General features: G+C 36.9%; 1 protein-coding gene across 2 annotated transcripts in view; it reads right to left on the minus strand.

The window, feature by feature from the left end:
- The window catches only part of MAP9 (microtubule associated protein 9), a 43,428-nt gene that overhangs the window by 12,454 nt on the left and 6,108 nt on the right, over positions 1-24,866 (minus strand). Inside the window, exons 5-10 of one of the 2 annotated variants that reach the window (XM_058550243.1) lie at positions 14,124-14,353; positions 6,990-7,074; positions 4,984-5,231; positions 3,216-3,286; positions 1,941-2,109; positions 1,105-1,194 (exon numbers count right to left, since the gene is read on the minus strand). In XM_058550243.1, coding sequence (XP_058406226.1) covers positions 1,105-1,194; positions 1,941-2,109; positions 3,216-3,286; positions 4,984-5,231; positions 6,990-7,074; positions 14,124-14,353 — 893 coding nt within the window. Of the gene's footprint in view, positions 1-1,104; positions 1,195-1,940; positions 2,110-3,215; positions 3,287-4,983; positions 5,232-6,989; positions 7,075-14,123; positions 14,357-24,866 lie in introns of both variants that reach the window. The other variant, XM_058550242.1, reaches the window with a different exon arrangement.

Here is a 24,866-nt window from a genome sequence, read left to right on the forward strand (position 1 = left end):
TAATAAAATATTTCAGTAAAAGAAAAACATCAGGAAAGTTATAGGCTTATAAAGTAAGTCAGAGTAAGGTAAATTGGCCAAGTCCCACAGTAAGCCACAGATCTTTGCTTTGAACCCAAGTTTTGACTGACATTGAAGCATAAAATTCTTACCACATAAACATATCCCAAATGTTGAAAATGCATGCCAGATTGGAAAATACATAGATGAGCATATAGCAAGTATGTTATTACTTTACTTACTTCAATCTAATCCCATAATATCCTATGTTTGCCTTATAACATTGCTTAACATTAAATGATAGAAAGCTTTATTATGGAGATAACATAATTTAGAAGTAAAAGTACTGCCGATCTCACCGAATGGTGAAGCCCAGATGAGAAGGTGTCTGGCACTGACCACAGCAGTATAACGCTGCAGTTGTGGTGACAGGTATTCAGGCACCCCTTGTAGGGCTGCTCCATATGGTACTGTGCATTTAGGAAATGTTTCTTTCTAAATCCATTTTACTACTGAACGGCAGGAGAAGGGATTTTCTTTTAGGGATTTTGTTTTAGAAGTTGGGACAATGAGAAAGATGAGCAGGCTATCAGGCAGGAGTTTGAGGCAGAGACTGAAAGGATGGGAGGGAGTAAAACAAGAGTCCAGTCAATGGGAAGGACACGAGCCAAGAGCTCAGGAGAGGCTGGTCTTGAAGATCCATATAAAATTCAAGACAGAAAAGAGGAGAACTGGTTGATGTCTGATGATCCTTTATATTCCTGGCTAAGTTGTAAGATTGAAGTTAATTTTTCAGAGTGAAGTAGGTGGTCACAAGCAATAAACTTATATTCAGCAGTGCCAGAGCTACTCCACACATATAAAAAATAAAATAAAATATTAAAAATCTCTGTGTGTTTGTGTTTCCATGTAAAACAGTTATAATACATTTATATCAAGCTAAAAATGTATAAAGTACCAGAGAAGTAAAATCAGAAATCAATTCTTTTATATGCAAGTTGCTTTGCCATTTAAAAAACAGTTGATTTAGAAACGTTAAATATTTGTAGATATTTTACTGACAGAAAAATCCAGAATATTTTTCTCTTCTATACTTCAGAATACCTGTTCATTTTGGATCCTTAAGTTTTCACTTTCAATCCTTTTAATTCTGTGCATTTCATGTAAATATACATTTTTCTTTTCTAACCACTCCTGTAAGAACAAGAAAAAGGCTATATGATATTCAAAGTTTCCCAAATGAATTAGAATTCTTATCTATTTTTGAGATATTTGGTTAAAACTTTAAAAAGCAAAACAAAATTTTTAAGTTCTATATAAATTAGTATCATTTTTCTTTTTCTGATAATATTCTAATATATAAAAATGAGTATTAATTAAGAAAATAATATGCATGTTATCTTTCTTAGTATTAACAGACTTCAAAGACTCAATATAATAGCTATATATATTAACATTTTTCTGTGAAATTACATGTACAATTTTCTAATGTGTACTAGACAAAAAAAGACCTTTCTTGGAATTGTGAAAAAATCAGTAAGATCTTTTTCTGTGTAAGCCTAATTCAAATACAAAGTCTCAGGAGAGAAAACATTTTAAAACTCTTTTTGTTTGTTAACAATATCAACTATAAGGAGAAAAAGTATAGAAGCATATATAGACTTTAACAATACTTTTTCTTTTGCTCCATTTTTATCAATTGCCATGGCATATTCACTTTCTTTAAAAAAAACTATGATCAGTTAAACAAAGCTTGGAATAAAATGATTTAGTAAAAAAAGCTTTGGGTTGCTCATGTTATTCTAAAGGAAAATCTTTCCCAATAAATTAAGTATTAAACCATCATTTCTGAGGGGCCTTTTTATTCCTTGATGAACAGGTAACACTATGCAAGTGAGTAGTTATTCTTATTTTTTTATTTTTAATATTTTCCTTTTTACCTGATAAACAGCTGCCCTTATGTTATCTGCTCTGTCAGGTTCCATGTTCTGTTTCTGTGAGGGCTTTTGGTCTAAGACTTTCAAAGTCCCTAAATAGTGAGAAGAGGTAGTTGCGGATGGAGTTTTCCTTGTAGAACTAGATTTCTTTAAAAACTCAGAAGTCATTAATCTGAAAAGATCCAAATGAATCAAGATAAAATATTACAATATACTCAGTAGGGGAAAGATTCATTAGAATTTGCAACTACCATATTTGAAAACTACATAATAATCTAATAAATTATAATTACTTTGAAAATGATGTATAGTCTTTTCTTAGTACACAAAGAGCCCCATTCAACATAATTTAAATTCTATAACTTTAAGTTACATAGCTCCAAAGTGACTGCTCATTTTAGTATTCGTAATTAGAACATTTTTAAGAAACATGGACTGCATCTCAACTTACACAGAAAATGCAATATTAATAAAGTAGGTTTTAATAGTTTCTTGTATTATTTTGTTACATCATAAACCATTCTAAATATGAAGGTAGAATAGTATTCTCTATCTCAGGGGTTGGTGGGAAACTCTGGCCCACCATCTATTTTGGTGAAGATGAAGAAGATTACTGCACCACAGCTATATTCATCCTTTTACGTGTTGTCTGTGATGGCTTTCCTGTTACAATAACAGAACTGAGTAGTTACACTGAGACTGTATGGCCTACAAAGCCTCACATATGTACTAACTGGTACTTTACAGAAAAAGCTTGTTGACCTCTATTGTATTTGATTAACGATCATTTGATTAATGATAATTTAAAAGATTCAGAAGGTTTTAATTAGCATTTCTGAGTTAGGCATTCATTATCACCAGTGTGAATGAAGCTATATAGATTCTTATCATTTTAATAAACCAATTTAGTCCACAGAACCTTCAAGGCTTTAAGTACAATTTTTCATGTGTTAGATAAAGACACACAATAGAGAAGTATAATGCTGGAGCTCAGCTGTATTACCACTTTATATCTACTGTCTTGGGAAACACAGGAGAAAGAAACTCTATCCCAGGAGCAATGTAGAGTATGGAGAATCCCTAATCAATTCCTTTTTATAAAAGAATATAATCAACTGAGGGATTTTATCATGAAGTAACTACTCCACTCATCTCATGAGATGGAAATTAAGAGAAAATCAAGTAACACCAAATGAAATTTACTTTAGGGAAGTTAAATTAAAACTAGCTTTGTTGGAATGTAAACCCATAGGTGAGAGATACTGATAACTTTATTACCTGCCAGATGCACTGGATGCTCTATTATTTGTTGACTTTTTATTCTTCATATTTCTATCTTCAATTGTTTTCTATTAGATAGAAAAAGCCATAGATGGATTATGTACCACAACTATCACAGTTAGGCTTAGGGGCCAAACTGCCAGTAAATCAGTATTTTTAAAGCATATACTGTGTGTCAAGTACTGTAGGCAATGGGAACAAATAAGTGAATAAAATGCCCTCAAGGATATGGCATTTTAGAGAGGGTTAACCAACAATAAACACGTAAACAAATGTGACTCATGAAGGAGATAAACTAGGGTCCAGTGACAGAGAGTGAGTGGTGTGAGCTGAGGGGTTCCTTTAATGAAGGGGGTCCGGGAAGGCCTCCCTGAGGGCTGATATCAGAGCTAACACAATGATGGGTGGAAAGGGGCTGGATGGAGGGCTATGGAAAGAAAGTGTAAGTGCTGAGAAAGGAGAGCTTGATATTTTTGAGAACCAGAGAAAGGTGAATGATGCTGAAGCCCAGTGAATGGTGGGGAGTGGAGAAATATATGGTCAGGGAAGAATCACGTGAGAGTCTTAGGAAGTGGTAAGGAGTTTAGATTTTATTCTCATGATGAGAATCCAACAGAGACCTTAGCAGAGGAACGAGTCAATTCAGACTTAAGAAAGATCACTCAGCAGAGATGTAAGAATAAAGAGCAAGAATAAAGAGAGTAAGAATAAAGCCAAGGATCCAGTCAAAAGAAATATGTCATGACCTTACTTATAAATATAAATTATCTATATATAAATTGTTATATATAAATTGACTGTTCTAATTTAGACATCTTTACTAGACATTTCTAAGATCCTGTCTATAAAGTCCAGAATACTCTTCTTCCTTTTAAGGAATAACTTTTCTTCTATACATAGATAGATGGTGTTAGCATTAAAGTGAGAGCACAGACGTAAACACATCCCTAACTTGACATTAGTTTTTTTCCTAAGGAAAATAGCTAAGAACAATATACCTGGAATATGGTTTAATGAACCATCTCCATAAATTTTAATAAAAAGCTAATATTCTATATCATAAAAATCCTGTTCAATCGTAAGTTTTCAGCCAACACTACTGTCTTCCCCAAATATGAATACACATAACCACTAGCTAACTGCAGCTAGAAGAGATAAAGACTAAATTCAGGAGAAATAAAGACTAAAAATGCTATACCATAAAATTTATAAGTATAGTATTCTGGTGCAATTTAGTGTAGGGACAAGCAGTCCCACACATCATGAATCTAGTTCTCAAGGTTATAACAATAATGTTCCTGATAATGACCCTGTCCCTTCATTTAAACAAGCACAGATGTTGATAAACATTTCTTAAAGATTTTCAGTAAAATTTTTAAAATCTTTAAAAATGATATCCAAAGGAATAACTCACTAATTCAGAACCTCAGAAATTGTTCCAGATAGCTTATTTTTATAACATGAAGACCAATGGTAACCTATACACTTAAGGGTATGTATTTCTGAAATATTTAACAGTATATTATGATCATATACCTCTGACAATTTTTAATGAAACACTGAGTTTTAATGTATTCACTGCAAACCTTCCCTGAAGTTAAAATTCTATTGAATTAAATAAGAACCATTTGACAATATAATACCACCATCAAAAGACTGGTTTTCCACAGGTAATTCAGAAGTACACAACTTGGAAGACAAAATATTTAAAGTTCTATTTTGAGTTTTAAGCTGTGGTATAAAAGGTAGAATTTCGTATAAATACCTTTGCAGATTCAGTTGCATTGCTAGATATTAAGACACTCTGAGATTTCAATAGTGGTGGATCAACTGCTAAGTCATCATTCATAATCAGTTCAGTTTTCTCCTTTTCTTCTTCAAGGTCATCAGTAGTCACTTGATTTTCCTTGCATTTTTCAAGTGCAGGAGTAACAAAGTCTATCAAAGATGAATTCTCTTCATTTTCACTTGGCTTCAAAGAATTGTGGTTTTCAGTTAAGTCTTCCTTCTGATCTATTTTGAGAAAGAGTAACAGCACTGAAAGTCCCTTCTGAATTAAGAAGGTGAACAACAGATTCATTTTCTTTCCACTAAATGAGGACTGACTATAATCTCTTTTTCTTGCAAAATAAAATATGAAGAAAACTATCATATTCAACTTGAATAAACTTTTTTCCAAAGTGATCTATAAAAGAGAAAAAAGCTACTCAATCTACTAAAGCATTTGACATACTTAATACTTAGAAAAAATAACATATTAGTAAACAGAATAACTACCCTAAAACACACACACACCAAAAGAGCTTGCTGATGTATAAACCAAGAAAGTGAGATGGCAAAATGTTCTATTCAAAAGCCTGTGTTTCTTAGCTGCAACAATAGGCTGTGTAAGAGGGAGGCACACATCTCAATGCTACTATAGTTACTAGCAGTACAGTTATAAAATTGTATAGATGTAGAAAGAATCAAGAATTCATGCAATTTTAGAAGGACCACCACACAGAGAATAAATGATCCTCTAGTCACTAAGATGCAGTGTTGCCTCTGACACCAAGAGGCACTAACGACAGGCCTATTACTCATCCTCTCAGTGCTCCAAGGGACAGGCTCAAGCTCTGGCATCAGAGGATTCAGTTTTGCTTTTACAGAATTGCTTCTAATATTCTGCTTCTACCACACTTTGGAATGCTAGACAGATAGAAATCAGTGCTTCCTGTGTTGATCACCAACTTTCACTTCTACCAGGATCCACCTCCTGGCCAAACCTATATCTTCACTGTCAAAGTCTTAATTCTGCTGCTTTCATTATAGACATTTTTTGGAACTCATTTTGAGATAAGCTAGGTTTAAAATCACTTTATACATACAGTTATACATGCACATTTGGAGAGCACTTACAATTCAAAAGCATCATTATTGGATTCTTTAAAGCTGCTAACCACCATGTTGGATGGAAAGAACAAGGCTTTGGAGCCAAAGATTCAAATTACGGCTCCATCACTGACCCTGGATATGTTTCTCAGTATTTCTGCACTTCATTTTTTCTCATATGTAAAATGACAAAAATTATACTACATAGTAAGCACTTAATAAATGTTAGTTACACATCCCAGTCCTAGAAATAGCTATGCCTTTTAGCTCTCATGAAGCTACATGTCACTGGACTAAGGAAAGAAATAACGTTAACAACTCACACCTCACACTTACTACATGCTTACTATGGTACTGTTCTAAGTGCTGTACATGTCTTATTAACTCATTTACTTCTCAGAACCACTCTATGAGGTAGGTTGCTCGTATTATCCCCATTTTGAAGATCAATATACAGGGCCAGAGAGGTTAATTACTTTGCTCATGTGGATGTGCCTGGATTCAAATCCAGCTTAGTCTCCCTCTAAAAGTCCACCTAACCATTATGTCGTACTACAGATGATCGCAGTAACACATACATAATAATAGTACACATTTAGTGTTCATTCTACTTGTGCCAGGACTGGGCTAGTGGCTAAAATGTATAGTATCACTTAAGTTTTCGCAACAGCCTTATGAGATAGGTCTTATTATAACTTGGGGAAATTGAAGCACTGAGAGATTAAGTTCTGCATCTAAAATCACATGGCTAGTAAGCTGCATAGTCAGTATTAAAACTCAGGCAAACACAAACACATTTTATTCCTGTAACTATGCCAAGTATTATTTCTTTTACAAAGAGGATTCTAAGCAATACAGAGTTCACAAATAAAATAAGATATAATAATTAGATATAACCACCTTTTACGGATGCTTTTTCCTCAGATCCTGGTGAAAAGGAATCTCCAAGACCTTCTTTAAGGGATGACGATGATAGGCTTGGATCCTGTTTTTAAAAAAATATATTCACCATGTAAGTTTAGTTCTCAAGATCTGTTGGGGGAAGTAGCATTATCAAGACATTTCGTAAACTCTGAACTCTGCATTAGTAGGAGTTTGCTGCTGAAACACCACAAGCGTTAAACCGAGGGGGCTTATATGCTTTACGCTCAAGCTTGACGCTCTGATCATTAAAAGCGGCCACTAAAGGGCTGTTCTAGTTCCTTAGCTGCCACCGCTACATTTGTTTTTAGCAATTTTCAAAACTCCTGCTGCTCTAAAATCAAATCTCATAAATATTTAAGGCAAAGATTTGATGTCTCTTTCTCTAACTCTCCTTTCTAAGTATAAAGAAGACAGTAGGTAAAAAACTAGTTTCAAACAAATGTAACTAGTTGTCTAAATGGAAGCAATTTATAAAACTAAGTAGACAGATACTTTCAAATATTTTAGATAGGAAAAGTACATAGATTTCATACACTTGAATTTTCCTCAAAATTCTGACATGAAATAACTATACTTGTGTGCCTAAACATCTCTCAGTATACTATGGTTATCACTCATTCAGGGTCACCAGGAGCTGGAGCTGACTTGACAGCAGGTAATAACTACAGATCTAGCCTAACAGTGATGATATTACAACGTAAGAAGTTCTCCAGCCATGCTGAGGCCGCATTCCACATAGAGCAACTAGCAGGATGTGCAACTATGACATACAACTATCTACTGCGGCTTTGGGGAGGAAAAAAAAGGAGGAGGATTGGCAATAGATGTTAGCTCAGAGCCGGTCTTCCTCAGCAAAAAGAGGAGGATTAGCATGGATGTTAGCTCAGGGTTGATCTTCCTCACAAAAAAAAAAAAAAAGTTTGATTTTGTTGCACAAATTATAAATTTTAATTTTCTTTCCTACAATATTTTATGGGTATAAAGACAAGCATATGTCAAAAGTAATAGATAGAAGCCATCTGGGAAGACAGCAGAAGTGCTGAAACATTGGACTCTACCTTGAAAGACAAAACTTTGCCTGAAGAAATTTGCCAGTTAGTAGTTTTTTGTCTGAAGGCATTCCTCTATCTATGCAGCTCAAATAATAGAAGGCTTCAGTCTTACAGGGCTGGCTTGAGGGGTCAGAGGATAGAGTTTAGTACTGGAAGATCAGCCAATACGTTTGGGGAAGAGCTGTAGAGGGCATGAACCCCAAAATATTCATATAAAATTAACCCAAAACCCTTGGCTCATCTATGCATGGCATGGGTAAGACCTCAGAGGGTTCTATAAAATCACAGCAGCTAGAAACTGAAAGAACTAAGAATAGATTTCAGTCGATATCCATGGCCGGGGAGACAGAGTTAGGAATCTGAGTTCAGCCATAATATCTGCATGCTCAAACACATGTTCAGAGGAACATAAAAGAATCCAGAATCTCTACCATATATTACTTATAATATGTGGTATTCAATTAAAAGTTACTAAATAGGTGAAGAAACAGAAACAGACACCTACTCATGAAAACAAAAACAAAACCAATCAATAGGAATCAACCCAGAGATGACTCAGATATTGTAGTTAGCAAACAAGGACTTTAAAGTAGCTATTATAAATATGTTCAAGCACTTAGAGGAAATATATGCATGGTGGCTGAATAGATGGAGGATCTTATCAGAGATATAGAAAACACACACACACAAAAACCAGTGGAAAGTCCAGAGTTGAACACTATAATACTGAAATTAAAAATTCACTGGATACACTTAACAGCAGATCAGAAACAGCAGAAAAAGCCAGTGAACTTGAAGATAGAGCAATACAAATTATTCAATCTGAAAAACAGGGAAAAAAGATTGAAGAAACATGAACAGAACTTTAGATATTGGGGAGACGTATCAAATATTTCAATGTACATATAATTAGAGTATTAAAAGGAAAGGAAAGAAAAATATGGCAGGAACATTTTTTTAAAAACTTGCCATTTTCATGGAAAGTATCAGTTTACAGATCCGGAAAATCAATGAACCCCAGACAGATAAATATAAAGAAAACCACACCTAGGTACCTTGTAGTCGAACTGTAAATCAAAGAAAAAAGGCAAAATCTTGAAAAAATTCCTGAAAACAGCCAGAACAAAACGAACACACTATATACAGGAGGACAACAAAATGAATTATTACTGATTTCTCAACAGAGAATAAAGGCCAGGAACAACGGCAATCTACAATGAGCTTGGGGTAGGAGAACGGAACTGCCAGCCAGAAGTATATATTTAGTTAAACCATCCTTCAAAAATGAAGACAAAATAAATGCTTTTTATATAAGTAAAGACTGACAGACTCCATCACTGGCAAACCTCCATTACAAGAAATGTAAAAATAAGTTCTTAAGATTAAAGGGCAATTACACTAGATGGTAATCTGGATCTATAGGAAGAAATGAAGATTCACAGAAATGGTATATATATTTAAGAAAACTATAAACATTTATTTTTATCTTCTTTTAATTCTTTAAAAGTCTAAGACAAAAAGTGTAAAAGGCTCTTTAAAGAAAAGTTAAAACACTGTATTGTGGGAATTGTACCACATGTAGATGTAATATATATGACAACAGCCCAATGGATGAGGGAGTATATGGAACAATACTGTTGCAAGGTTTCCATATTAATTGTGAAATAATGAAATATAAACTCTAAGTAGATTGAGACAACTTATAGATGCATCTTGTAATGGACAGAGAAACTACTAAAAACATAACGCAAATAGGTATAACTAAAAAGGCAACAGAGGAATCAAAATGGAAAACTGAAACATATGTGATTAACTCTCAAAAAAGAGGCAGGAAAAGTGTTACAGACAAACAACAACAAGAACATCAATTTGAAACAACAGATAAATAGAAAACAGCAACAAATTGGCCCTAAATGTACTTATATTAAAAGAAAATAAATTTGGGGCCAGCCCAGTGGTGTAGCGGTTGAGTTCACATACTCCGCTTGAAAGGTCCAGGGTTCACAGGTTCAGATCCCAGGTGCAGACCTATGCACCGCTTATCAAGCCATGCTGTGGTGGCATCCCACATAAAGTAGAGGAAGATGGGCACAGATGTTAGCCCAGGGCCAATCTTCATCAGCAAAAAGAGGAGGATTGGCAACAGATGTTAGCTCAGAGTTAATCTTCCTCACCAAAAAAAAAAAAAAAAAAGAATGAAAAAAAAAGTAAATGAATTAAACATTCTGCAAGATAAGGAGAATTACCAGAGGTAGAAACATTTCATGATGCTAAATAGGGTCAAGACATAATAATAATAAATGTGTATGTGCCTAATAACAGAGTTATAAAATACTGACAGAACTAAAGGGAAGTAAAGACAAATTCACAAATGTAACTGGAGATTTTAACACCCCTTAGTTGGTAATCGGTAAAGCAACTAGACAAAAAGTCAGTAAGGATGGAGAAGATCTGAATGACACTCCCAGCCACCATGACTAAACTGAATTTACAGAACACTATATCCAATGTCTGCAGAACACACATCCTTTGTAAATACAAATGCAACTTTCACAAGATACTCCTAGGCTGGGCCATTAAAAAAAAACCTCAACAATTTTTAAAAATGTGAAATCATATAAGATATATTCTCTGACCACAATAAAATTAATATAAATCAATACAAAAGTATATCTAGAGAAGATCTAAATATTTGGAAATAAAATCATTCACCACAAAATAACCAGTTGGTAAAAGAAGAGATCATAAGGGAAATTAGAAGATACATTTAAAGAAATAATAACGAAAATAAAAGACATCAAAAAAACTGAGGGTTGCTAAAGCAGCGCATAGAAGGAAATGCATAGTTTTCAATGGTTTTAATAGAAAAGACAAAAGGCTTAAAATCAACAGTCAACTTTTCCAACTTAAAGGTAAGCAAATTAAACCCAAAGAAAGTAAAAGAAAGAAGAAGTAAAGAGTGAAAATCAGTGAAACTGGAAACAAACAATAGAGAAAATTAACAAAGCCAAATTTGGTTCTCAGAAAAGTTTAATAAAACTGAGCAATGCCTATCAAGATTTAACAAGAAAGAAAGAAAACACAAACTGTATATTAGAAGTAAAAGATGGAATGTCATGATAATCTTATTGCCATCAAAAGGATAAAGGAATTTCACAAACAAATTTTGTTTATAAATTCAACATCACAGACGAAATGGACAAATTTCTTAATAGACATAAATTACCAAATCTATGAAACAGAAAATCTAAAAACTAAAATATCTATCAAAAAAAAAAAAAAAAAAATTAGTGTCAAGGACCTCTTCACAAAGAAAATTCCAGATAATTTCACTGCTGAATTCTCTCAAGTAAGGAAAAAATGATACCAAGCTTTTGGGTTCATACCAAAAATACAGATGCAGAAGTCTTAACAAAATATTAACAAATGAAATTCCACAATAAAATATTATACCATGACCAACCAGATTTTATTCCAGGAATGCTAGGTTAGTTTATCATATGAACATACATATGTATCATCATACACATACACACACACACACACACACACACACACACACACACACACAAAGGAAAGGTGGGAGACGAGGACGTAGTGAGAAAGCAAATTCAATATCTGGCTGTGACATCTGCAGGAAGATAAGGCAGGAGGGGGAGAGGTATGGTGTCAAGGGAGAGTTTATGCAAAATTAAAGAGGTTTCAACATAGTCAAATGTGGAAGGAAACAGACCCTTCCAGTCTTGGCTGGAAAAAGACCCTTCCAGTCTTTGGCTCTTGCAGCGAAGAGCCAAAGGTTACAGACATAAGACAGAGAAGGGTTGAAGAAAAAATAGATGGGAAATCCCTGAGAAGGTGGGTTAAAGAGGATTCAGAGCACAGTCAGGAAGATTTTTATAATGAGGAATATGGAAAATTTAAATTATTAAAAATAGAAGTATCCAATATTCCAACCAATAAGATAATAGTTATACATTACAGTCATTAAAGTGAATACAGTTTCAAGATCACCCAGCAACATGGAAACACTTCATGATCTATTGCTAAGAGATAAAGAAAAGGCATGATAGAAAACATTATTAATGCTAAGATGACAAATATGATAAAACAAGTATAGGAAAACAGTCTAAAAGGGAATAAGAATAATGATTAATTGTTATTAGGTGGTGGAATTATGGGTAGATATTTTTCAATTAAATTTTCTTTCATAATATGATGTTACTTTAATAACTTTAGAAATACTCTTTTTTTAATCAAGGGGCATAGAAATGCTAGCAAAGAGCATATAAATTTAGGTATCTGTACCAGTTTGAATACTGTCCTGTCAAAATTTATGTCTATCTAGAACCTCAGAATGTGATCTTATTGGATAAGAAGGTGTTTGCAGATGGAATTAGTTAAGATGAGGACATACTGGATTAGGGTGGATCCTAAATCCAGTGACTGGTGTCTTTCAGAGAAAAGAGAGGGAGACACAGAGACACAGGGCAGAAGGCCACGTGATGAGAGAAGCAGGGACTGGGGTGGTGCAGCTACAAGCCAAAGAATGTCAAAGACAGCTGGCGGGGCCAGCCCCGTGGCTTAGCGGTTAAGTGCGTGTGCTCCGCTACTGGCGGCCCGGGTTCGGATCCCGGGCGCGCACCGACGCACCGCTTCTCCGGCCATGCTGAGGCAGTGTCCCACGTACAGCAACTAGAAGGACGTGCCACTATGACATACAAGTATCTACTGGCGCTTTGGGGGGAGGGGGAAGGAGGAGGATTAGCAATAGATGTTAGCTCAGAGCCGGCCTTCCTCAGCAAAAAGAGGAGGACTCAGCATGGATGTTAGCTCAGGGCTGATCTTCCTCACAAAAAAAAAAAAAAAAGACTGCTGGCAACCACCAGAGGCTGGAAGAAGAGAGGAAGGATTCTTTTCCAGAGCCTTCGGAGGAAACAGGCTCTGCCTACACCTTGATTTTTGACTTCTGGCCTCCAGAACTGAGAAAACAAATTTCTGTTGTTTTCAATTTGTTACAGCAGCTAGAGTAAACTAACACAATATCCACCTGACTAGATAATTTTACTAAACATAAAATAATTGTTTGGGTTTGATAACAACTTCTTTTCTTCTCCTGCTTTTCAGAACAAATTAGGAAATGGCACAGTGAAGTCAGGTAGATGTATATCAATTTGTCAGCTTTACCGGTAAAGCCGAACGGCAGAACAAGATTTCAATCAGTAGCCTATTGCTCTCAGACCTCCTGTCTGAATTAGAAGGACTCATCCATTTAATCATAGTACCAAAGGAGCTCTTCCCGGCTCTTTCTGCACCACCTCCCAGGAAGATCCTCACATACCAAAACCACAGAGGAGTGAGGAGAAAAAGAACGAAGCTTAGCCAGGTACCATTTAGTTCCTTTTCCTGCTCTGCTCAAGCTGATTACGGAGGAGGAACTTTCCCTTTTGAAATGTCCGAGAACCACAGTAAAAAGTGGATGCCAAGCGTTCTCCCCTAATAACAATACATAGGAAACTCTCTGGTGAAAATCTGAAGAATCACATTTACTCCCATTTTAGCATATCCCAAAGAATATAGGATCATGAAAAATCAGTACACGTTTGTTGAGTGAATGAAACCAAATGAATAAAACGACAGACTCTATTGTCCTCAGCCATAAATTACATAATTCAAAGATATGTAAATAAAAATAAATTCTTGCAATTAAAGATACACAGTATTGCACACATTCAAAAGGGCAACTTATTTTTCACATTTTACTTTCTCTGAAATTGGATGCATCTTATAATTATTGGTATGTCATAGCTAGTTGCCAGTTTTCTTCTTTCTTAGTGGTACGTAAAATAATGCTACATCTTACAAACGGAGTTTTAGACTCAATGGAATACACTTTATTAAAAAAATTCAAAATTATTTACTTATCAATTGCTGAAGAAAACATGTAAAACACACACACATATACACACACGCATGCACACATTTTCTCTCTCTCTCTCATAATCAGATGCAAAAGCCTGAATTTAAGAACATAATACAGCAGTTCAGCTGCAGTGCTAACCTCAGGACCAAGGTTTTCAGAGAATGCTTTTTTCTCAGCTTCTAGTTGTCTTCCATTCAGCCTTGGGAGGGACGAAGGTGCAGAATGTGCCTCTGATTCTTCATGGAGAGCAGTTTCTTTATCTTCTCCTGGCCCATCTTTCTCCTCCCTGAGGCTATGCTTTTTCAACATGCTCCTTGGCCGAGGCGAAGGCTTAAAGTGGTCGTCTGCCTCAAGGCTGCTGCTGTTTTCTGCTGAAAAATAAAATATTTTAAGGTGAGTGTACAAAAAAATGACCACGGCTTCAACTACACGCCAGGGCGCAACTACACTGCCCTCCTGTGCCCATGCACCTTGGCTCCCTGTCCTGGAGAGTCCTGAAGCCCAAAACCTTTCCCTACACAGAGCTCCAATAAGCACAAATAAGCCACAGTTCATGACCAAAATTAAAAAAATGGCTGCCATCCTGGAAGTAACTAGTATACGTTAGTTTTTTTTTTTTTTAAATGTACTTTGTTTTTCTTTCTTTTTTTCTTTTTTTTTGAGGAAGATTGGCCCTATGCTAACATCTGTTGCCAATCTTCCTCTTTTCTTGTTTCTCCCCAAAGCCCCAGTACATAGTTGTGTATCATGGTTGTAGAGTTGTAGCTCTTCTATACGGGACATGGCCTCAGCATGGCTTGATGAGCAGTGAGTAGGGCTGTGCCCAGGATCTGAACCAGCAAACCCCGGGCCACTGAAGCGGAATGTGCCAACTTTACCGCTACGCCACTGGGCCAGCCCCTATACTTTAGTTTTGTGAGAAGTTAACTCTTCAACTTTATAAGCTCTCCTAGTATTTTTTTAATACTAAAACAAACAAAACAAAATCACATCCCATTTTCTACCTCTATAAAGTGAGGGGGTTAATCCATGAAACTTTTGTTGAGTTTCTGCTGCCAGTAATGTACTCCCATTACTGGACCTCATTATCAAGACAGTGACGATGGCCCTGTCCAAGGACTTTACAGGTTGGGAAGGGTGATGATTCTAAAGAAATAAAATGACAAGACAAAGGTAAGTGCTGCTGTGAAGTATGAAGATGATGATGTCGGTACAGAAGACAGAAGTGCTGGCTCTCACTGGAGGGAGGAATGAAGGAGGAGATGATTTGTGAATTACTCTTCTTCAAGTCCATCAAACTTCTCCTGCAGTTATTAAAATTTCTCAGTTTCTATTTCCATTCCTCCAAAGTTTAAAATAAGAATCTAATGCTGGTATGCTTCCAGCCCTCAAAACATTACATGAAAGTTTTTCACATAAACTTTCTGCCTAAATTTTACCTGTTATAAATATTCCTTTCTCCATTGTTTATCAACGTGCTCTTCTGATAAAATTTCATGACTGAACTAATTAACACCTTCCTCCTCTTTACCTATAAACGGGCTTATGAATGCTGCTAGAAGAGTCCACAACTATACCAAACTGGTACCACTATAAATGATTCATTGCCAATTTTAGTTATGTCCTAAACTCTGGCCAAATGTTCAATTCAAAATCCAAGAGTCATCCTAGATTCCTCCCTGTTTCTCCCTTTATCCAAAGCATCACTATACCCTATTGATTCTCCTTGCTAAATCTCTTTCATTTATCCCACTTTCTACATCCCCACTATCAGCTCCTCAGCCACTCTTTCCTAGATTACTACCTTAGTGATATTTACAAAATGCAAATCAGCTCACATTACTCCTCCCCACAAAATTCTTCAATGGCTCCCCATCATCCATTCGTACAAAATAAAAGCTTAATTGCCTTTGAACAATATAAAAGGTTTCATGGTCTTGTCACTGGCTATCTATGCTGTCTTGTCTACTAGCACACCCATTTTGTAATCTGTGTTCCCGAAATGCTGGGCTAAGTGTTGTTGTCAGCTATGCCACAAGCCCTCTTGCTACCATACCTTTACCCAAGCTGATCTCTCTCCCTAGAACGTCCGCTTCCTGCTTCTCCTCCTCACAAATGCTTGCAAGTCTTTCAAGCCTCAGTTTAAGCAGAATATTGTAAAATGCCTAAAAGAAGGTATTGAGTCAATTTTTTTTTATTGTGGTAAGAATACTTAACAAGAGATCTTCCTCCTTAACAAACATTTAAGTGCACAGTATACTATTGTTAACTAAAGGCACAATGTTGTACAGATCTCTAGAACTTACTCATTTTGCGTAACTGAAACTTTAAACCTGTTGAACAGCAACTCCCCATTTTCCCTGCCCGTAGCCCCTGGCAACCACCATTCAACCTACTCTCTGTATGAGTTTGACTCTTTCAGATATTTCAGATTTGAATCTTGGCTCTGACACTTATTAGCACTGTAACCTTACACAAATCATATAACCTCCGCACACCTCATTTTTCCCATTGGCAAAATAAATTAAGAATTCCTAAGATGCCTGTGGTACATGAGGGAGATTATACATATAAAGTGCACAGTGTCTCACACATGGTAAATGCTCAATGAACATTTACTTTTTTTTGGTTTGTCTATCACTCCTGTTTTCTTTGGGGGAGTCTCTCCTCTTCTCCATCCATGTGACTCTGGTGGATTAACAAATATCTCCTCCACACCTCAGTGAGAAGGGTGGGCCCATGATACACAAACTCCGCCTCAGCTTATCACAGAAACTTAATCTCCCCTGTCCACAGGTGGTCAGGAAGTCAGTGATTTTCTATTTGGAGTTGAAGGACACGCCTTTAAGGTCATGGAGCTGGAAGGATGTGATTTGAAGATTGCTAGTGGCATTCTCCCCTGGCAACTGAAGGGCTGCTTGAGACAAAGAGACCACATGACACAAAAATAGGACCAAGGGATGGAGTAACTAAAGGGATGACAGGGGCAGGGGGACGGGAGAATGAGAAGGTTGGGGAGTCAGGGAGGGAGGACAGAAGTAAAGAGAGAAAATCCAATGATACAAAAGTACTGAGTCTCCAAACTTAATCACACCTAAAGCAAGGCCTCCTGACATTCACGCTTAATAAGGTGACAAATTCCCCTCTCCACTGAAGGTTGTTTGAGTTGCATCATTTGAAACTAAGAGTCCTGACTACAGGTACTATAATTTGTCAGTTATTACTAATATTGCCATCTCTTCTAGGAAGTCTTCCCTGATGCCCTCAGGCAGACTTAGGTGCCCACTTTCCTGTGTTCGTACTGTGCCTTTTGTACACCTCCCCACTAAACTGTAAAGTCTTTGCTATGGTCTGAATGTTTGCGCCCCCCCCAAAATTCTTATGTTGAAATCCTAACACCAAAGGTGATGCTATTAGGAGGTGGGGCCTTTGGGAGGTGATAAGGTCATGAGGGTAGAACCTTCATGAATGGGATTAGTGCCCTGATAAAAGAGGCTCCAAAGAGCACCCTTGCTCCTTCCTCCACATAAAGATAAAATGAGAAGTCTATGATCTGGAAGAGGGCCCTATCTGACCACGCTGGCACTCTGATCTCAGACTTCCAGCCTCCAGAACCGTGAGAAACAGGTTTCCATTATTTATAAGCCACCCAGTCTGTGGTACTTTGTTACAGCAGCCCAAATGGACTAAGACAGCCTTAGAGGATTGGTACTATGTCTTTTTAATGTCATATTCTTAGTTACTATCACAATACTTCTAACATAGTGAAACATATTGTATTCACAATAAAATTCATGTGGATAAATAAAATGATCTGCTTATGAACAAATGCTAAAGAATAAAATGAATAATAAAAGCATTTAAAAGAGCGCTTAATTTACACCAAGATTATTCTAAGCACTTCCAATATATGAACTCATTTAATTGTCTCAAACCCCTAGTAGTGGTCGAACTATTATCCCCATTTTACAGATAAATAAAACGAGGAACAAAGAGGTCGTTTGCTCATGGTCATAAACTCTACTTTGTGGGATTAAAGTAGCAACACCCTTACTCCAAAGTTCATGATTTTAGTCATTTTAATGTCAAAATAAAAACAACATACCCTATAAAAATTACTTTCTACAATCACTACTCATGTGACAGCTGCTTAATAAAGTGAAAGAGTCTGGTTACTGCACTTTTTACAAAAGACAAGCAAGAACAAAGGAAACTTTCAGGTTCTAATATTTTTACAAAGCATTAATTGGTACTCAGCAATATTTCACTATATTAAAAATATTAAGTTCCAAACCCTGTAAGAAAAAAAAAAAGTCTAAAAATTTGGAGAAGGATAAACCTAAGTTCATGAACCAAATTCCTTCTTTTATGAATTATTCACTTATATATTCAAATACTTGATGAATTTTATATGCCAGGCACTAACCACTAGCCTCAATTTTTTTTTTCAACCTGAAGAATCTAGGAATAATGACTTTAATATATTTTATAGCAAAATTCCACTTCCAGAGTATTGTTAAGTTTTCAGAAAGAAAAAAATATGTCTATACTTGCAAAATGCTTTGTTTTATAATAAAATGTAAACAATTATCTGTTTTGGTAATCATCTTTATATTACATATACTGAATTGCAAATAGCTAATGATTGTCTAAAAATATAGTACACATTGTACATTTGTGTATAGCATTTTGAATCCTGGTGCCATCTTGTGGTTAAAATACAGTATTTCGCTACTCATTTTAACTTGTCACAGGTTAAAAAAAAAGGTATTAAATAGGTAGATTATTGCTGATTATCTACCATAAAGTTCTAATGATATACTCTACCTATATCAGACCAATTTTTAGCTTCTATAATACTCACATTTTCTTATTAAACTAATGAAAAGCTTTTCAGAATCAAGACAAATAGGATAAACGTAATCCACAAAACTAAGTTTCTAAACTCAACTAGGTCTAGGAAATACTCCTACTCTGTCCTTGAAGATTCACTGTGCATATTTCTTTATTAATGGCTCCAAGAAGTTTTCTCATAAAGAAATCAGTTTAAAATTTCTATAACTATGTTTTCTCCATAGTACCAATGAACAAATTGTGGAACATACTTTGGGAAATGGTGAACTATTGGATTATTTACCAAGTTCAACTCTGTTTCCCTTCTCTCCATTTTTGATTATACTCAGTACACTGGGAAGGTACATTTTAGCAAGTTATTCTGTTTCATCATGACTTGCACGTACATTTTTGTAGAATTTTATAGTTTATGCGACTTACTTCAATGGATTCTCAAAAAAATTCTGTAGGGCAGGAAGAGCAGATTTTATCCTCTTCCTCATGAGAAGAGTAAGGCTTACCTTACTTGCTGAGGTCACACGTAATTAATATACAGTGGCTTTTTTCCTAGTATTCCCTGTTCTACTTGTATCTTCTCCTCATTTGAAAGTTAATGGGATTATCAGGAAAAAAAGGAGTGGTTTCCTAAGACATGTCTGAAAGTTTTGTCTGACGTTACGATTGACATCTAAAATGTGAAGTATGAGACATTTTGGAAAGATGGCGGCGTAAGCAGACTCTGAACTCACCTCCTCCCGTGGACACAGCCAATTTACAACTACTCGTGGAAAAATTACCTCTGAGACAGAACTGAAAACTGGATGAGAGGAACTCCTGCAACAACGGACAATCCTAACTGAGGTGGAAGAGGCAGAAACTCCCTTCTGGAGAGGAAAAATGCTGCCTTCACAAGCCGCCAGCTTCACGGCCGCCGGGAGCAGCTCACAGGTCCGCACCCTCCCTGGAGACGCAGGGCCCTGAGCCGGGAGCGCCCCCGCTGTGGGCATTTTGTGGACCCAGCGCAATCGAGACCAATGGCATAATATCTGACTTTGCCTGCTGCTAAAACATTGGGGAGCACCCCCAGAAAACACGGTCCACAAAGAAACTAAAACCGGCTCTTAAAGGGCCCACGCGCAAACTCACCCGTTTCAGAAAGCATCCTAAAATCACCAGAAAGAAAGGTGCACAGTACTTTGGTGACAAGAGACTCACCTGATAGGCCCTGAGTGCATCTCGGTGAGAGGTGAGACCTCTCCAGGGACTGGGACATTGGCGACGGCCATTGTTGTGGCCTGGTGTGGGCGTGCTGACACAGACGCCATTGGAGTTCTCCCTGAGGCCTGCTAGCCCAGGGTCTGCCCCATCCAATAGAGCACCGATTTAATCCAGCTCAGCCAGGGCAGGCAGCCCACCCTAGAGACTGGCCCCACCCAACAACAAGCCCTCAGGCAACTTGTGGGCCTGCATATTGGTGACTGGATTCTCTGCAGCCTGGCAACTGAGCCGACTTGAGCGGGGCAGGGCGTGCACAAGGAGCGGGTGGAGTGTGTGGGGCTCCCGACGTGGAGAGACTGGGTCCGCTTGGGAAGGTCAGGGCGCACACACGGGTCAGGAATGTGTTGACTGTGTGTGTGGACCTGTGGGCGGCAGGGCTTGTCAGCTGCAGAAGACTTGTGCTTCTCAAAGACCCACATAGGGGGTTTGCCCCACCTTCCAAAGCCTGAAACAATTGGGTGCTCCTGTGCCTGAGGCCAGCCCCACCCAGCTGCAATCCTCAGAGAGCTGACAAGAGATCTAATAGGCTAGAGGCTTATAGCAATTGTAAGGCCCTGAGCCTAACAACCTGCCATGCTGGGGGCGTACTCACTTAAAAGAAATACTGCAACACAAATGTGGTATTAGAACTTGCAGCCAACTGTGCTGGGGCTCCCCACACCTGATAAAGAGACTGAAGGGCCCACAACAATTACAAGCTGCTGAGCATTACAACAGCTGGCCTGGAGCATAACTCGGCCTCCCTGCTTGCCTACAGGGAGAGCAAACAGGCCACAACAGAAGGACACACACAGCCCACATAGGGGTCACACCTGGAATATTGAGAACTGAGGGAAGCACACTGGAAGCCTCCTGAGGCATCACTTACATAAGGTCACCTATCCAAGAGCAGGAGACATAGCTGACCTACCTAATACGTAGACACAAGCACAGGGAAAGAGGCAAAATGAGGAGGCAAAAGAATACATTCCAAGTCAGGGAACAGGACAAAACCCCAGAAAAGGAACTAAGTGAAACAGAAATGAGCAACCTACCTGACAGAGAGTTCAAACTAAGAGTGTTAAGGATGCTCACTGATCTGGGGAGAAGAATAGATGAACTCAGTGAGAATGTCAACAAGGAAATGGAAGATATAAAAAAGAACCAATCAGAAATGAAGAATACAATACTGGAAATGAAAAATTCACTAGAGGGACTCAAAAGCAGAGAAGAGGATACAGAAAAACGGATTTGTGAGCTGGACGAAAGACTAGAAGAAATTACCCAAGCTGAACAGGTAAAAGAGAAAAGAATTAAAAAGAGTGAGGACAGTCTAAGGGACCTCTGGGACAACATCAAGCGCACTAACATCCGTGTTACAGGTGTCCCGGAAGGAGTAGCGCGAGACAAGGGGGCAGAGAATCTATTTCAAGAAATAATAGATGAAAACTTCCCTAACCTAAGGAAGGAAACAGACATCCAGGTACAGGAAGCACAGAGAGCCCCAAACAAGATAAACCCAAAGAGGCCCACACCAAGACACATCATAATCAAAATGTCCAGAATTAAAGATAAAGAGAGAATCCTAAACGCCACAAGAGAATATCAGGTTACATACAAAGGAAACCCCATAAGGCTATCAGCTGACTTCTCAGCAGAAACCTTACAGGCTAGAAGAGAATGGCACGATATATTTAAAGTGCTAAAAGGAAAAAACTTACAGCCAAGAATACTCTACTCAGCAAGGTTATCATTCAAAATGGAAGGAGAGATCAAAATTTTCCCAGACAAGCAAAAATTAAAGGAGTTTGTTACCAAGAAACCAGTGCTATAAGAAATGTTAATGGGACTGATTTAAGGGGAAAAGAGAAGACCACAAATAGGAATAATTATCTATTACCATGATAAGAATGTAATGGATACAAATCTACAAAAAAGAGGTTAGATATGATATCAAAAACATAAAAGGAGGGAGGAGGGGAGTTAAAGAGTACAGCTTTCAGACCAGAGGTCAAACTAAAGTGACCACCAATTCTGTATAGAAGAAGAAGGAACAGAGAAGGACTACTAAAACACTGAGAAAAAAAAAAAAAAGTTAAAAAATGGCAGTAAGTACATACTTATCAATAGCTACTTTAAACGTCAATGGACTAAATGCTCCAACTAAAAGGCATAGAGTGGGTGACTGGATTAAAAAACAAGACCCATATATATGCTGCATACAAGAGACACACTTCAGACCTAAAGACACTCACAAACTGAAAGTAAAGGGATGGAAAAAGATACTCCATGCAAATGGCAATGAAAAGAAAGCTGGGGTAGCAGTACTCATATCAGACAAAATAGACTTTAAAACAAAAACTGTAAAAAGAGACAAAGAAGGGCATTACATAATGATCAAGAGAACAATCCAACAAGAGGATATAACACTTGTAAATATCTACGCACCCAATGTAGGTGCACCTAAATATATAAAACAATTATTAACAGACATAAAAACAGAAATAGACAGTAACACAATAATAGTAGGGGACTTTTACACTCCACTTACACCAACGGATAGATCATCCAAACAGAAGATCAATAAGGAAACATTGGCCTTAAATGACACACTAGAACAGATGGACCTAGTAGATATATACAGAGCATTCCATCCAAAAACCGAAGAATACACGTTCTTTTCAAATGCACATGGAACATTCTCCAGGACTGATCACATATTAGGCCACAAAACAAGTCTCCATAAATTTAAGAAGACTGAAATAATACCAAGCATCTTTTCTGACAACAACGGTATGAAACTAGAAATCAACTATAGGAAGAAAATCAGAAAAGCCACAAATATGTGGAGATTAAACAAAATGCTACTGAACAACGACTGGTTTAACGAAGAAATCAAAAAATATCTGGAGACAAATGAAAATGAAAATACGACATGCCAGAATTTATGGGATACAGCAAAAGCGGTTCTAAGAGGGAAGTTTATAGCTATACAGGCCTATCTCAACAAACAAGAAAAATCTCAAAGAAACAATCTAACAATGCACCTAAAGGAACTGGAAAAAGAAAAACAAAGCCCAAAATCAGTAGAAGAAGGGAAATAATAAAAATCAGAGCAGAAATAAATGAAATAGAGACCAAAAAAACAATAGAAAAAATTAATAAAACCAAGAGCTGGTTCTTTGAAAAGATCAACAAAATTGACAAACCTTGAGCTAGACTCACCAAGAAAAAAAGAGAGAAGGCACAAATAAGTAAAATCAGAAATGAAAGAGGGGAAGTTACAACAGACACCTCAGAAATACAAAAGAGTATAAGAGAATACTATGAAAAGCTATATGCCAACCAATTTGACAATCTGGAAGAAATGGATAAATTCTTAGAATCATACAACCTTCCAAAACTGGATCAAGAAGAAGTAGAGAATTTGAATAGACCAATCACCAGTAAGGAGATCGAAACAGTAATCAAAAACCTCCCCAAAAATAAAAGTCCAGGACCAGACGGCTTCCCTGGGGAATTCTACCAAACATTCAAAGAAGACTTAATACCTATCCTTCTCAAACTCTTCCAAAAAATTGAGGAGGGGGGGAAGCTCCCTAACTCATTCTACGAAGCTGACATTACCCTGATACCAAAACCAGACAAGCACAACACAAAAAAAGAAAATTACAGGCCAATATCACTGATGAACATCGATGCAAAAATCCTCAACAAAATACTAGCAAATCGCATACAACAATACGTTAAAAAGATTATACACCATGATCAAGTGGGATTTATTCCAAGTATGCAGGGATGGTTCAACATTCGCAAATCAATCAACATAATACACCACATTAATAAAATGAAGAATAAAAATCAAATGATCATCTCAATAGATGCAGAGAAAGCATTTGACAAGATACAGCATCCACTTATGATAAAAACTCTGAATAAAATGGGTATAGAAGGAAAGTACCTCAACATAATAAAGACCATATATGACAAACCCACAGCTAATATCATCCTCAATGGTGAAAAACTGAAAGCTATCCCTCTAAGAACAGGAAACAGACAAGGATGCCCACTGTCACCACTCCTATTTAACATAGTACTGGAAGTCCTAGCCAGAGCAATCAGGCAAGAGAAAGAAATAAAAGGGATCCAAATTGGAAAGGAAGAAGTGAAACTGTCACTATTTGCAGATGACATGATCTTATATATAGAAAACCCTAAAGAATCCACCAGAAAACTTTTAGAAGTAATAAACGAATATGGTAAAGTTGCAGGATACAAAATCAACATACAAAAATCAGTTGCATTTCTGTACACTAACAACGAAGTAGCAGAAAGAGAAATTAAGAATACCATCCCATTTACAATTACAACAAAAAGAATAAAATATCTAGGAATAAACTTAACCAAAGAGGTGAAAGATCTGTACACCGAAAACTATAAAACATTTCTGAAAGAAATTGAAGAAGACACAAAGAAATGGAAAGATATTCTGTGCTCTTGGATTGGAAGAATTAACATAATTAAGATGTCCATACTTCCTAAAGCCATCTATAGATTCAATGCAATCCCTATCAAAGTTCCAACAACATTTTTCACAGAAATAGAACAAAGAATCCTAAAATTTATATGGAACAACAAAAGACCCCGAATAGCTAAAGGAATCCTGAGAAAAAAGAACAAAGCTGGAGGTATCACACTCCCTGATTTCAAAATAGACTACAAAGCTACAGTAACCAAACAGCATGGTACTGGCACAAAAACAGACATACAGATCAATGGAATAGAATCGAA

Source organism: Diceros bicornis, chromosome 11 (assembly GCF_020826845.1).
Source record: "Diceros bicornis minor isolate mBicDic1 chromosome 11, mDicBic1.mat.cur, whole genome shotgun sequence".
In the NCBI taxonomy this organism is placed as follows: Eukaryota; Metazoa; Chordata; class Mammalia; order Perissodactyla; family Rhinocerotidae; genus Diceros; species Diceros bicornis.